General features: G+C 42.2%; 1 protein-coding gene across 1 annotated transcript in view; it reads right to left on the bottom strand.

The window, feature by feature from the left end:
* Positions 1 to 14,496, bottom strand: part of mast1a (microtubule associated serine/threonine kinase 1a) — a gene marked incomplete at both ends in the record, with an annotated part of 79,480 nt that extends 64,984 nt beyond the window's left edge. Inside the window, 2 exons of the mRNA XM_080722638.1 lie at positions 4,507 to 4,538; positions 14,458 to 14,496. Coding sequence (XP_080578764.1) covers positions 4,507 to 4,538; positions 14,458 to 14,496 — 71 coding nt within the window. The remainder of the gene's footprint in view (positions 1 to 4,506; positions 4,539 to 14,457) is intronic.
* Positions 14,497 to 15,806: the final 1,310 nt, after the last annotated feature.

Raw genomic sequence — 15,806 nt, 5'->3', positions numbered from 1 at the left:
TTGTTGTGTTGACACAAAATTGCAGATTGCAAAGCTGTGAGTTGCAGCCTACCATTTTTTGAGAAACATCGCCATTACATTGTTCTCTCTCTCTCTCTCTCTCTCTCTGTCACTCGCTCACTTACTCTCCACTTCTCTCTCTCTCTCTCCTTTCAATAAAGTCAAATTCAAATGTGTCCTGCTGTTATCTATCTGCCCTACATATCATTATTTCACTAGAACTGTGCTGTGCAGCGGCGCCGCCACAAACAGCGCAAGTCCACATCACGTGTGTGTGTGTGTGTGTGTGTGTGTGTGTGTGTGTGTGTGTGTGAGAGAGTGCACACATTCTGCTCCCTCCCTGTGAGACAAGTCCACCAAATGTTACGGCTGACATGAGGTGACAGTTGCGCAGCGGTGCTGAGGAGAGGAATTCAATAATGGATGCCGTCTCTAATGGGGGAGTCTGGCTGGATAAAATATACATGGGAGGAAGAGGAGAGAGGAAGGGAAGATATCACTGAGATACGGCGGGGGGTCTTCAACAGGGATGGGTGCTAGGGATGATATGATGTGGGACAATGTTGTGTGTGCGCGCACTTGCACGCCACATGTGCACACGTGCATGTACTTGTATTATTATACTTGTGAAGTAAGTAGTAGGTATTGTAGAATTTGAGAAATAGACATGGTAAGGACCATTTTCCTGGTCCTCACAATAGAAATGGTTGTTTTATGGTCAAATATCAAATGTTTCTAGATGGTTAGGGTTAGACATTTAGAGGGTAGCTTTAAAGTTTCCCAGATGTGTGTGTGTGTGTGTGTGTGTGTGTGTGTGTGTGTGTGTGTGTGTGTGTGTGTGTGTGTGTGTGTGTGTGAGCGCGCACGCGCGTGTGTGTGTGTGTGTGCGTGCGTGCGAGAGAGAGACAGAGTGAAAGAGAGAGAGAAGGTGTTTTCCCCCCTGGCTGCCAGTCTGCCTCTTCTGAACAGTCAGTAACATTCAGCCTATGGGGGACACATAGTGACATGCCCTAGTTAAATTTCTAGAATGTATCCACTACCTCTGTCACACCCCATTCAGCCAATACAAGTATCCCGCTGTCTTCATCACGCCAGTCAAACCATCAACCTGTTCGGAGCTCAGTCTCTTAATTTCTCGCTAGTGTCTCTCCTATAATTCAATGTGTGCAGGACAGGGTGGAAGTACATTTACTCAAGTAGTACTAGTACTTACAATACCTATAATACAATGTCATGCTATTTATGCTTGTACTCGGCTACCTAAAATGGTGTACCTTTTAGTAATGTATTCCATTCATTTAGATTAATAATTATTCAAACTATAAAAATAAAAAAACTGCCGATCTACAAGCTCACAACACACGTCACAAGGATATCTTTGAATGGACAAAGTATTAAACAGGGCTTAGGTCATCAATCAAGTATGTTGATGCTAATAATTTAGTTATTTTACTCAAGTTAAACCTTACAGTTACTTGTAGCAGAGTATTTTTATAGTGTGGTATTGCTACCACCATGATCTTCCACGACTGCACCGTAGACTATGTGTAATGGAAGTAACAGAGCCGACAGAAGGCTCCGAGCAGCCCCTCCCATACAGGCTGTCCGCCTGGGACATCTGCTGCCCTGAGGTAGAGGACCAAGGTCACAGACAGAACACACTAGGGGACAGTCCTCTCTAGATGTGGGCACCCACACCATATGCCCGCCAGAATACATTACACACACACAAGTAGGGCTGGGCAATAATATATCCATATTATATTGATATATTGATATCACTAGATGTCGTCTAGGATTTTGCATCTTGAGACATAAGTATTGTCTTTTCCTGGTTTTAATCACTTAATTTAGTGTGGTTGCCCCTGCAACCACACTATTGTACTTGTCCGCATTTTTTCCATCTTCCATCGTCTCCTAAGTAAACCTTTTTTTGCCGCGCTACTCTCCCACATTTTTGGTGGCAGGCATTTGGGCCATACAGTATGTCAAATCGACCGGCTAAGAGATACGTTATATAGTTTACTATAGTTATGACTTTAATTAAATTTTTTACTGGAGATGGCTGACATTATCATGTCTGACACCATATAGACCATATGAGACTGACACAGTATGTCCATATATGGGCTTTCCAAGATATGGGCTTAATATTGATGACATCAGGGATCTCCATATATGGGCATAAAAGGGACAACGACTGACACAGGGATCTACATACATGGCCATTAATTTATTAGTGAATATATTTGACTGACTTGAATGGGGAAAATTCAAATGGTAAGATGAAATTCATTTGAGAAATTCGTGTCACGGAAACCACACTTGCAATTTCCAATTGCATCTTTCTAGTTTATACATTGTAATTGTAAAATTGATCATATCATCACAATATATTAGCAAGCGGTTTGTCATCAGACAAACTGATTACTGGGCTGCTACTGTAGGGCTGCACATTTATGGCTGAAGAAGTGATAATCCAGATGATCCTGTTTCTTAATGATGATTAATGATGATGATTTTTGGTGCTAACATTTTTTTGTTTACAGTTTAAAAAAAATATTAAAATAAATTATATATATATATTCAAAGTTTGCACACATTGTCTTCTTCGATTATCGCTTAAGTGTTAATAATCCAGATTATTTTTCTCAAGATTATAATGGCAATTTGTGCTGTTTCTTAATGCCTTTGTTGTGCCATGTCTTTGGTCATATGGTATGTAATGGGCTCTGTGATGGATGGAGAGATGGGTTTTACAGTGTTGTCATTAACGCCTTTGTTCTGGTGAAGAAATTAAGTCGCTTATTTCCAACAAATTCTGCAGCCCTAGCAGCTACACAAACGTGCATGAAAGCACATGCATTTTCTCTTCTCTCCACCGCCACCCCTCTCCCCCTCTTTCTCTCTCCTCTTGCTCAGCCACATACATATGGTTATTGCCAACAGAATACCAATACCTCAGTCTATTTAGAGGGATTATGCAAATTCTTCACTTTAAAATCACCCTGAACACAATACCAGGGCCTTCTGCGCAACAATAAGGCTTTAAATGATATGGGATTGGGGAAATATCATAGACATAGTGGTTGGCATTCAGTTCACACAGTGTGCAAGCAGGCAAGCAAGCTACAAATAGAATAACCCAGCATGGCTGTGGACAGCTACAGCAATTCCAGGGAGAAAATTGCAACACTCAAAGATGACAGCAGCATCTGTGAGTATTTTGTGAATGATTTCACCTCGCAGTAGGCTCAAAGACACCTGAATTCAGCCTGATGATTACTAAATAAACTGTTTCCATCAACAAACAGGAAAACATATTTATTTCAAATCTAGCACTATGAATAAGTAACAATAGAAACGCTATTTCAAATAGATGATACTGCTTGTAAACAATCAGAAAGAAAGAAAGAAAGAAAGAAAGAAAGAAAGAAAAAGAAAGAAAGAAAAAGAAAGAAAGAAAGAAAGAAAGAAAGGAAGAAGCGTGAGAAAAACAACCACTGCTGTTCAGCACCATGGACAGCGACACTGCAAGTCAATTTCAAAAACGTTTGCATGCTGTACTGAGACGCATTAAAACTTAAAAGCTTATTCCATCTGCAAATGGGATTGTGGTGTTTCACACGTGGTTATGTGGTGGTATTTGGACAGTGAACTGGGGAATTAGAAAATGAGAGTCAGCTAAATATTTCCCAAAAATCGTTTGACCAAACCTCAGCTTTACTTTCACTGTTTCATACCAGGCCTGCATCAGGAAATGCAGTTAAAATTATTGGTTGCATTCATCCCACCCTTTTCTAGTCAACAATAGACTGGCGAGATACTGAGAAGCTGTCAACCTGTCAATCAAAGCGTGGCTGTGAAAGTAAATAACATTTATCAAGACAGAGGCTATAGAGATCAAACTAGTGTTTTTTTGTTGTAAATGTGAAGCCGCTTTTGGTATATTCTTTACTCAGTTGTATTGTCTCATTGGCTTAGTGTATAATTTAAAAATGACAATAAAAAGACTTGAGACTTGAACCATGCTTTCAGTAGCTGTTTCGCACTTAGGGAATAGCTTAATACTGACAACTGAATTTAATGTTCACTCCAACAACCACTGACTGAAATTCAGTGGACATATCATACCATGATCCAGTTCCAGTCTGGTCATAATAGGCAAACATTCCGTGAAGAAATAGACAAACATTTCTAACGAAAATAGCAGATATGCAAACTCACAACGTGCTGCGTGGCGACACGTTCTGAGCTAGTAGATCGACATTTTCTTTTGGTGAAGAAATTTGGTGAAGAAGGAAAAAAGGAGGGGACCAAATAAATATAGACCCCTAGGGATCGACCCCGATCAACGAATTAGGTTCAAGTGAAAATAGAGATCCCACATGAATCCCACAAAATAAATGTGTACGTTAATTTTGTATCTTACCCTAAGACTTTAACAGCTACACACTTTACAACTGAAACATGCACACACACAGATTATATAAAATGTGAACTCACCTACTACTTTTGCGGGGTAGAGGCAGATCCTTCTGAGGAGAAAGAGAAAGGGGAGACAGATAAAGGGAAAAGGGGAGACAGACAGATTAGATCTTTCACATTACACAATTTCTTAGAGATAGAATCAGTTTTGTGACAATTCACAACATTTTCTTTGTGTTGGGCATATAGTAATCTCTCAAGACAGATTGTCCATTTGCATGAATAGATTTCTTGTAACTGATGTATTGCCAGATTGTGCGTGCAGTGACTGTTGCAAAAACCTTGTAATCGTGGATTGCATTTGGAGTTCTACACCGCTATGTTGAGGACCAACACAGGTGTTTGATTTGTCTGATTGCCACAGAACTAATGTTCTACTACGCCAATCAGAAAACCTGTGTCGTCCTCAACATGGCGGGTGTAGGACTACAATTGCAAACCATGAATACCTATATTTATTTATTGTAATGTTTTTTCGTAAATGAATGCCCTACTTCATCATACAAGAGTGTCACACAAAAGTAGTGAAAATAGCAGATCTACAAGCTCACAACGTGTCACGATGCGGCATGTTGTGAGCTTGTAGATCGGCTATTTTGACTATTTATATTTAAAATAATAATAATATAAAAAGGAATAGTTTGGGACATATGAGGTTTTAATGACAGCAACAATGTGTTGCTGTGAAAACAAGCTTGTGCTAAAGATAATTCTAAATCAATTAGTAGCACAACCACACTGCCCTACTTTCACCGTTTCATTAAAGAAGACTGAGAATAGCTGTGATTGAGTGAAAGACTGAAACTGGTTCAATGAATTCTGTTAATGTCAATGCAAATTATTCATTGCCGTTATTGGTGCAAGCAGAGTTCTTATGGGAACCCCAAATAGTGCCTTGAAGACATCTGAAAAACATATCTGATGTGTTTTGACAAGCAATGGGGATGATGTTCATTCATGATTGCTTCTGCAGTTAAGCACAGTTCAAAAGGATGCAACCCACGCCCGTCAAGATGAGGTGCCAACCAACAGTCTCAGCACAATGATGCAAAATATTTGTATTTAAGGGCACATAGAATATATATACTTTGATGGAACGTCAATTTCTTTTAGTTCTCTATGGTATATTATAAATACATATTTTTGTCTCGTACGCTACTTTTCCTGTTGACCCCTAAAGGATCGGGTTAAGATTTAGGGACATGATGGGAACACATCTCTTACTTTACCCCAGGATGCACTGGAGCTGAGTGGAGCTAAAGTGAATTTAAAATGGCTTCTGTCAAGTTTATGATATTGGGCCAAAGCAGTCTAATATAATTAAGATCCATTGGGATTGATCTCAAAAACAATTATTCTGCTTGTTGCGCATCAATTCTCTATTTGATACCCCTTAACATGGTCTCAGGTAAGATTGTGTTACCACTGGTTTCTATTGTCAGCCTCTCCAGAGGCCCTTATTATGTTATTTTTTAGGTCCAACTGCAGCCATTTGTTTTGGTTAAGTCAAGGTTTTATCATACAAGAACATGGCTGCAGGCCGAAAGGAAAGCTAGGGAGTAAACACGGCAGGGTTAGGTGATGAAAACAAACCAAAACCATGGAGGAACAATCTGATGAAAGAAAGCATATAATTGGATTTCGCAGATAAGGCTTGCGGTACTGATTTTCATCTCTACTTTTCTTTCTTGTCATCTCTCTCTCTCGCTGTATTTCAGTGGAGGTAAACAAGCATTATGACATTGAAACAAAGATGATGAAACACGACTTGACAGTTGGTGCTCCCGTCTCCAAACAAACTCCAAACAAAGTATTGACCGGGTTCACCACGTTTTCATTTGGAACACTGTCAGATATATTGCGGAGGGCCAAGTCAGCAGTGGCAATCCATCAAGACATATCAAAATAAATCATATTGTGCCCGGGTAGCTCAGTCGGTAGAGCTCTCGCCTTTGTACCACAAGGTCATGGGTTTGATTCCGGGCACCGCCAACTCAGCGTATGAGTAGCACGGCTTGGCAAGTCGTGTGGCAAGTACTGGGAGCTGATGGTAGGTGTGGCGCTCCACCTCAGCAGTCCATCTCCCAGGGGTCTAGCGCATTGTACTGGGGACAGACTCCCGCGTGTTACTGACAATAAGCCACTCCCGACCTACTTGTGATAGACTAGCTTTGGAAAGACCATTCCAAAAAATACATCACCATTATTCTATTATGGAATTTAACCCTGGCATCCTGATTTTGGCCATGCCATTAGCTCATTATAGGCAAAAAATAAATAAAATAATCATCTATCTATAAATGCGAGAAGTCTCTGCGTGTCTGTCTGTCTGTCTGTGTGTCTGTCTGTAATCCGCGTATCTCGAGAACCGTTCGTCCCACCGGCTTCAGATTCGGCACGCGCGTTCCCCGCCGCAGCACGGAGTGCAGTGCCGGGTCTCGACCCGACCCGACGCGCGGTTTTCCCGAACCGGCGCGAAACGTTCGGAATCTCCTTATGCGGGGTTGATTGTTGACATCAGGCTGTTCCGGAGGAAATCGGCGCAAGCGCTGACTCATTGTGACATCACTTCATAAAAGGCTCTGACATCACGTACGTACATGAGTCAACAAAAAATCTCTGTGAGTGTGTATGTATGTATGTAATCCGCGTATCTCGAGAACCGTTCGTCCCACCGGCACGCGCGTTCTCCATATATGGGAATAAAATGAATGCCCGTATGCGGAGCTGATGTCTGACATCAGAGTTTTCCGCAACCGGTACTGTGTGTGCAGAGATCTTCATATATGGGCATACGTGGACAAAGACAAAGAGATGGTCAAAACGGGTCCTATGACAACAGGTATATTGGGGTTTGCATTAAAGGGTGGGGCATTCATGGGTTTGCACCGCAGCAGGTAGTGCAGTGCTCGGCCTCGACCCGACCCGATACACGATTTTCTGGAACCAGCACGAAAGGTTCGGATTCTGATGTCTGACATCAGGATTTTACGGAACTGGCACTGTGTCTGCATAGATCTCCATATATGGGCATAAAATGGATGCAGATAGACAGATACAGATATCTCCATATATGGGCATAAATGGACACAGGCAAACAGATGGTCAAAGATCTCCATATATGGGCATAAAGTGGACGCAGACAGACAGATACAGATATCTCCATATATGGGCATAAATGGACACAGGCAAACAGATGGTCAAAACGGGACCTATGACAACAGGTATAATGGGGTTTGCATTAAGTTTGTCTCCTCCTCCATCTGTTTGTCTGTGTCCCTTTATTCCCATTATGGAGATCTCTGTATCTGTCTGTGCCTCCGACTGTGTTGCAGACACAGTGCCGGTTCCCCCTTTAATGCAAACCCCATTATACCTGTTGTCATAGGACCCGTTTTGACCATCTGTTTGAAAAAGCGACAGAGATCTCATATATGGGCATAAAATGGACGCAGATAAACAGATATCTCCATATATGGCATATATGGGCATACAATGGACGCAGAATCACAAAGATCTCCATATACGGGCATAAAAGGGACACAGACAGATACAGAGATCTCCATATATGGGCATAAAATGGACGCAGATAGACAGATATCTCCATATATGGGCATATATGGGCATAAAATGGACCCAGAACTATAACTGCAGTGATCTCCATATATGGACATAAAATGGACGCCGACAGACAGACAGATACAGATATCTCCATGTATGGGCATAAATGGACACAGGCAGACAGATGGTCAAAACGGGTCCTATGAAAACAGGTATAATGGGGTTTGCATTAAAGGGCGGGGCATTCATTCCCTATTTACATTGTTCCGAGTTGGCCAGGTCGCCGACTAGACGCTGGGCCGCCCGAAGGGCGGCCCAGCTTCTAGTAATAATAATAATAATAAAATGTAGAAAAGATAAAAAACATTAAGATGTTCTACATATTCAAAAATAACATAATCGTCTTTCAAAATCCGACGGCTTACCGCCAAGGACGACTTAAGTTGTCAAACTACTTTTTCAGTGGTTTACACTTGATGCCGTTCTACTGCTCCCATGAGTGATGCCAGGATTACAAATCCCAGAATACAACCGTAAATGATGTCATCCCAATATGTTTTGCTCCACCCGGCTCCATGTTATCAAATTTAGAAAAAATCTGTGATTCTTTTCCCAGATGTGTTTTTTGGTCAAAACAAGCTTTTTCCTACGGACCCTATAAGAACGGATGATCGCATAAAACATGTTTCTTTTCTGTGTGAAAGAAAAGACAACACTCCGTCTGGCCATGTGGTTTTTGTATACATCTGGCCACATGGTGCGTTCCAGTTGGCGAAGAAAATAAGGTAAAAACACTGAAAAACCCTGGCAGAGGCAGATGAATTAATGAATTAATACCTGGCTGGCAGTCGATCTATTAAGTAAAAGTGAGTGTGAATGCTACATATGTTTGAAATTATGTTTTCTGAGCCATAAAATGTTTGCCAATGAGGCTCAAAGTTAAAGTCGATAAAAAAAAAGAACACCTACAACTCTGTATTCACTCTTTGGGTTGGGAAGGTCGAGCAAGTGGTGCTTTAAATAAAAATAAAAGAAAGGCTGTATACTACTAAGTAAGTTGGTAAATATTCAGTAGGTTTAAATATATAATGTGTTTATATCTACATCACAACTCATAGAACAGTTGAGTAAGACCTGCTGGTTCAGACCAGAGTGGACAGCTTTTCTCAATGGAGGTGACATCATCCAACATCAATCAATCATTCATCACTGTGATTATCAAGGGGAAGTGATCTCAGCTTGAGTGACTCAAAAGGAAACGTGTGTGTGTGTGTGTGTGTGTGTGTGTGTGTGTGTGTGTGCGTGCGTGCGTGCGTGCGTGCGTGTGTGGATGGGTGTTTGGAGGTTACTAATGGAATAAGACCCCAACACCTGCTGCCTCTCACTCTCTCTCTCTGCCCAGCAGAATGATGGAGTATGTGTTGTTTCCATGTAAATGTGCAGTCATTCCAGCATTTCTTACAATGCAATTGCGTTAAAACGACCTGGCATAAAAAGTGTAGCCTGCCCGATATCTGTCTGGCTAAAATAATGGAGATCATTTGTCTTTTTTGATGACATCAGTATCTGAAATTATGCAGCCAATGTGTCCCGTTTCCTTTTATCCACTTTTGACCTGTTGTCTTTAGGCATGTCATTATAGGCAAATCTTTCCTTTATTTGTTACTTTTACATGGTTAAATAAATCGCTGCAACAATTGTTTTAGTTCTACTGGATCTCTTCTCCAGTAGTCCCTCAATAACATTTTAGTCTATTTGTTGACAAAATTGTATATATTTATTCTTAGCTTTCATAGCATAGTTTTTATTTCGATTTTGTCAGTGAAAAAGTAGTTTAGTAATAGTTTTAGTTGACAACATTAACACAGGCACTAAGCAAACCTTTTACATGAACACACAGCTTGCTTTAGTTATTTTTCAGCTCACTTGCTGCAGCAAAAGGTTAGCCTGGCATTAGCCAGCCTGATAATGTGGATTCACTCACACGTGGAGGAACATAATATGAGTGAATCCAAATTATCCCAGGTGATACCTCATTCCATAGTACTGTACAGGCTGTGAATTACTTAAACTGTCAAAGGTGACAACTCTTAGAAGTATTTGACATGGAAAATAACTGTAGCTATTTGTACCATGACATATACTGTATGTCAAGCAAGCAAAATTATTTTGGGTGAGGTGATAGAAAGGAAACACCAGAGCAATAACAATGCCTGAATGATGGTTATTTAATGGACTGTCCTCTTCTGTTTTGCTGGTGTTGTGTGCACCTCTCAAGGATGGCAAACTGTGAAAACCATTTCCTGTCCTCCAGATTACTGATAAAAAGCCCATCACATTCACAGGTTTCCTGCCGTGTCTACAAACTGCCACACACACACACACACACACACACACACACACACACGCACGCACGCACGCGCGCGCACACACGCGCCCACACACGCGCACACACGCGCACACGCACACACACACACACACACACACACACACACACACACACACACACACACATCCATTCTGTTATTCACATGCTCTGTGCCATTATTTGCAACTGCCAGTGCGTACAAATCATTCCTATGCTCCACCGTGCCCATTCCTTCACGAAATGACAAGGCCATTCCAAACAAATGAACACATGACTGTACAACTTAACTCTGTGAGCCAGGGAAGTGGACGTGACCTGAGGCATTTTTGTTTCTTTCCATGACTTTCTTGGCTTATTATTACACAAGGAGAAAACAAAGGCAATTTGCATGAAGGGCTCCTTTAGCATTAACCACATTAACCCTGGCATCCCTCAAATGTTTGAAAATGTCACAGAAACAAAATGCTCAAAACCCTGTCATAGGCAAAAAGAGACAAACATTTGGTGAAAAAAGGCAAACAATCTGTGAAAATAACATAATGTTTGCCTATTTTCTGTATTTGTCATACAACTAACAAGTAGGATTTGTCAGTTGAAGGCTGCAAATAATGCAACATTGAAAGTTGGCCCCTCCTCCCCGGCACAATGGTACCAATAGAGCACGGCTAACTGTCAAATGTCAATAATATTTGTAGAGTTTAACATCATTCCTTGAATGTTTTCATATCTTTGTCAAGAACTTAGTTACTGAGTTGCGGACATTCTTGGGTTTCTGTTCAAAGCAAATCAGCAAAGTGAATACACGGTAAATCCTCAAAAATAACGAGCTTGATTTTTCAACTGTGTCCCTCGTTTGTGTCAGTAAAGATCTGCTAAATATAGCATTCAGTGCTCCACTCCAGAAATGTTGAAAGAAAGCAGTGAGTGACAGAATGACAGAACTTGGCAAAGTGAAACGGTCCTCCTGGACTGATCACACACTTTCACTACCACTTACTGAAAATGGGCATACTGCCCAGAGCAAAATAGTAGAGATGCTAGTGTGAGTGTGTGTGTGTGTGTGTGTGTGTGCGTGTGTGTGTGTGTGTGTGTGTGTGTGTGTGTGTGTGTGTGTGTGTGTGTGTGTGTGTGTGTGTGTGTGTGTGTGTGTGTGTGTGTGTGTGCGTGCGTGTGCGTGTGCGTGTGTGTGTGCGTGTGTGTGTGCATGCATGTGCTTGCGGACATACACAGGTTTTATTAATATAACTTGATTCTTCTTCAGTTGAGAGACATGAGTTATGATAACATATGTAAGGCAAGTGTGTGTGGGTACAGTAATTGGCCACATGGGACTACGTACTGTAGTGTATGGTACCAGGGGATTAGTGTTATGTTGATTTAAAAAAATCTCAAATGTTCTCTTCAAAAGAAAGATTTATTTAAAGTTTTACAAATGCACACACGGCACAAGACTAGATCATGCTACAGAATAGTCGGTTGCTAGACGTTTAAATTTGAAAAACAAAAGAAAGAATCAATCAAGTCAGACTCAAGCTTTCATACAGCAGCTCAAGAGTCTGTCTGACAGAGTTATAGTGAGGATGACAGCTCAAATACCAAATGCCATGCTGTCACTTTAGTGTGCTGTCTGTGCCATATGAAACTGACAGTGCCAACTCAGAGAGAGAGAGAGAGAGAGAGAGAGAGAGAGAGAGAGAGAGAGACAGACAGACAGACAGACAGACAGACAGACAGACAGACAGACAGACAGACAGACAGACAGACAGACAGACAGACAGACAGACAGACAGACAGACAGACAGACAGACAGTGTGGGGGGGTTAGAGGGCAGTAAAAAAGAAAAGGGTGACAGCTTTAAGGAAAAGTCTTTAAATGTGGGGGTAAAGACAGGCAGACACAGGCATCAGACGAGAGAAAAATGCTGACTAAAGGTGATGATGACAGAAGTAAAAGCTCAGTGGTAAAAGTGCACGTGTTTCTTCTTTTTATAAAGATATTTTTGGGGGCTTTTCTGCCTTTATTGATGGTCTAAATGGAGATGGACAGGAAACAGCGAGAGAAAGATGGGGAGAGACATGCAGCAAAGATTGTCGGGATTGGGACTCGAACGCACGCTGCGCTGTCAGGCTACATTAGAGTGTCCGGGCCGTATAACTGCATGTGTGACACTGACTAGTGAGTGCAATCACTGACAACGAACATGAGGTGAGTATATACACACAACTGCACATACAGACACACCATGAACAACAAGTATGCTCCCCCACAATGACATAAAACCTATTAACATTAATTCTTTCCTGTAGCCCGTCCCCACTCTTCAAATATCTCTGGTGTGAAAGCGGATCCGTGCAGTTAAAAGGATGCAGATATTCTAATTGCCACTTAAATGGGCTCTAGTATGTAGCCCACAGCTGCTGCCTGCCTCCGGGCTGGGCTGCCCCCCCCCCCCCAGCCCCTAGACCCTTTCAGCCCACCCTGACCTAACTGCTGGTGGTTGGTCTTCCTCCCTGAGGGGACCCCGGACCGTTTGTCTACCATTAGACCTACTAATGGGCCACATCTTCAGCATTAGATCTCCTCAGTCTGAGATATGGATATCGACCACCTCAGTGGAGACGGAGAGAGGGGTGACGGCCAGGCACGTGCATACAATATAGACATCAAAGGGGGCTTGAGCCCCTGCCCTTTTATTCGTCTGTAAAAAGTGCCCTCTCCAGACCATGAATGCAGTTATTACTATGGTGAAAGAAATACAAATGCCCCCTTTCCATGCCATACCTGAAGGCAGCGTTCAAGAGAATTAATTGCCTTGTCCAAACTCTCCTGAACTTGAATGCAGCATCTTATGTTGAAGGAATACCCTCTCTGTGTACAAGATATTTTCACCAAAAGGCCCTTTTAGAAAGTTCAGCCCCTGCCTCATTCTCTGCCGTCCCTGGTGATGGGGGTGTGGTTGGGGGGGGGACATGTTCGTATAAGCCTCATTGTGACTGCACACACACATTTCACTTGTACGCACACATGCTGACAGCCCACCGACAGACACACACCGGTGTGCACACACTCAACGCATGCACTTTGCATCCAACTAAAATCAATTAAACTCATATGCACTCTGCATCCGACTAAAACCACAGGCGTCAGTGCCAGGACTTACAAATGATTCTATCTTCTTCCTCTGTGGGTGCATGAGACTGTCAAGTAGGTAGAGTGCATTGTATGTTGTCCATTGAGTGTGTGTGTGTGTGTGTGTGTGTGTGTGTGTGTGTGTGTGTGTGTGTGTGTGTGTGTGTGTGTGTGTGTGCGCGCGCGCGCCCATGTGTGTGTGTGTGTGTGTAGTAATCAAGCTAAGCACCACACAAGACAACAAGGCACACTCATGGGGTGATCAAGGATAAAGATTCAGCAAAAGCCTCACTTATACCTATGCAAATAATGCAATTATACTTCCCCCCCACCCCCCCAAAAAAAGAAAGGGAAAAAAAAGTTTCTTTATAGTTCTATAACAGCACATACCAATGATAAACATCAATATAGGCTACAAACTATACCATCCCTCTGCACTACTATTACAGCTGTGACACTCTCACACTGATCAGCACTGGTCCTGATGATCAAAATGTCAAAAATAGGCTACAGTAAGATATTGGTAGCAGCAGTCATAGTAGGCTAGTAAAATAGATTTACATTTTATGTCATAGTAATTCGCCCTATTCATTTCTCTGCACTAACAGGCACGCATGTGCCTCGCCCTACGTGCATGGGCTTAGTTCCAACTCGCAATATTGCATATACAGCTAACAATTCTGACTTTGTTTCAAGTCTTGTAGTAGTAGTATATTACTGGTCGTTTCATATATGAATGGTGATTTGAGCACTAGGAGAGGGTGGGTAGCAGCCCTTTGGTTCGCTGACTGTCACAAACTGTGATTTCTATTAGAAACGGCGAAAAGTAGTTTCATCCCTCACTCATAGGCTATTAGTCAATATTCCTTCCACGAAACTTCCACCTCTATAAATGATCCAAGTCTTCTCACCTGTAGCCTCCGCCGTCGAATTATTCCGGAGTCATCCATGGCAGCGGGGTCTGAGGAGGAGGAGGAGGAGGTAAACAACACCTTTGGAGAGTTTGGTGGCCCTGTGGTATCCAGGTGACGGGACATGGGCGTCCCCGCGTGTCTCTGCATGCGCTCAGAAACGTCTCTGACTCTGGCTTTCACTGTGGCGGTGGCAGCCAAAACCCATCCATTCTGCCCGACTGGCTGACAGCAGAGCACAGTATATTGAAGGCTAGTATACTGACTGGGCTACTACCACTGTGGGAAGTGCTGAATAAGCAGCCGCCTGGTGGGAGCAGCGTGCTTTGAATGCATAGTGCTGGAATAGAGATGCAGAGAGAGGAACCCCCAGTGAGTAGAGCTGCTACAATCTCACAGTGCAAAAGTTTGTCACACAAAAAGTTTTGAGACATTTACCAGTTACTGGCACATTATATTATATAACATGTAACTATAATAATAATAATAGCCTAATCCTAACAACAGACATTTCAATCCTAATTTCCGTCCGTTCAGCACCAAGCCAGGGTGGCAATTATACCCTTAATTGGCATCCTTTCATGCCAGAGCAGGTGTAAAGCATTAGCAAACAGGCAGGTTTGATATTATCACTCGGTATCATTCATGCAATAGGCTATACACAATCTATGTTCTAGCTACTAAGCCAAGCAACGATGGTGCATATAAGAACATGCACAATACACTATAGGACAATTACACAGGCTACACGCATCTCCAAAGCCGTAATAACATAATATAACGAACGAAGGTAGGCTATATCAATTGTGTGCGACGCAGGGTTGTATCCTTTTAGTAAAAAGGCTACTGCATGCATCCCTATGGTAAAAGCGACATACATTTGGTGCTGAAAACATGCTATTCTCTTAGCGTTTTCGTCTTCTGCAGCAGAAATGTCTCCGCTTCCCGTGGTTTGAAGGAGCGCTGTTGTTTTCCTTTTGTCATTACGGCGTAATGTTGTCATTTCGCTGTGTGTAATTGTAATATTATACGCGTATTGTCTCCATCTCCAGCTCCAGCCATCATGTATGCTACTTCCTACTGAACAAAATCACACGACGTTTAACCCCTCAACGACCAAAGTCTTCACTATACGCACGTCGAGATGCTCCTATGTTGCATGCCTGGCTGCGCATGCTTTGGGTCTATATTGTTTTTTTCAACGTGGACTTAATTGCAGCACAAGTGTGGTCTTTGTTCCTTCATTTAAATTATACACATTAATTGAATTGCACTAAATTAGTAAACATTTCTGCCTTTCAGGCACCACTGCATTGTACATTCACTGCGTGGAATTCATTCAATGCCAT

The sequence above is a fragment of the Nannobrachium achirus genome (assembly GCF_963921795.1).
Source record: "Nannobrachium achirus genome assembly, chromosome: 3".
Lineage (NCBI taxonomy): Eukaryota > Metazoa > Chordata > Actinopteri > Myctophiformes > Myctophidae > Nannobrachium > Nannobrachium achirus.
Note: the sequence above shows the minus strand (reverse complement) of the source record. Positions and strands in the feature narration are given on the sequence as shown.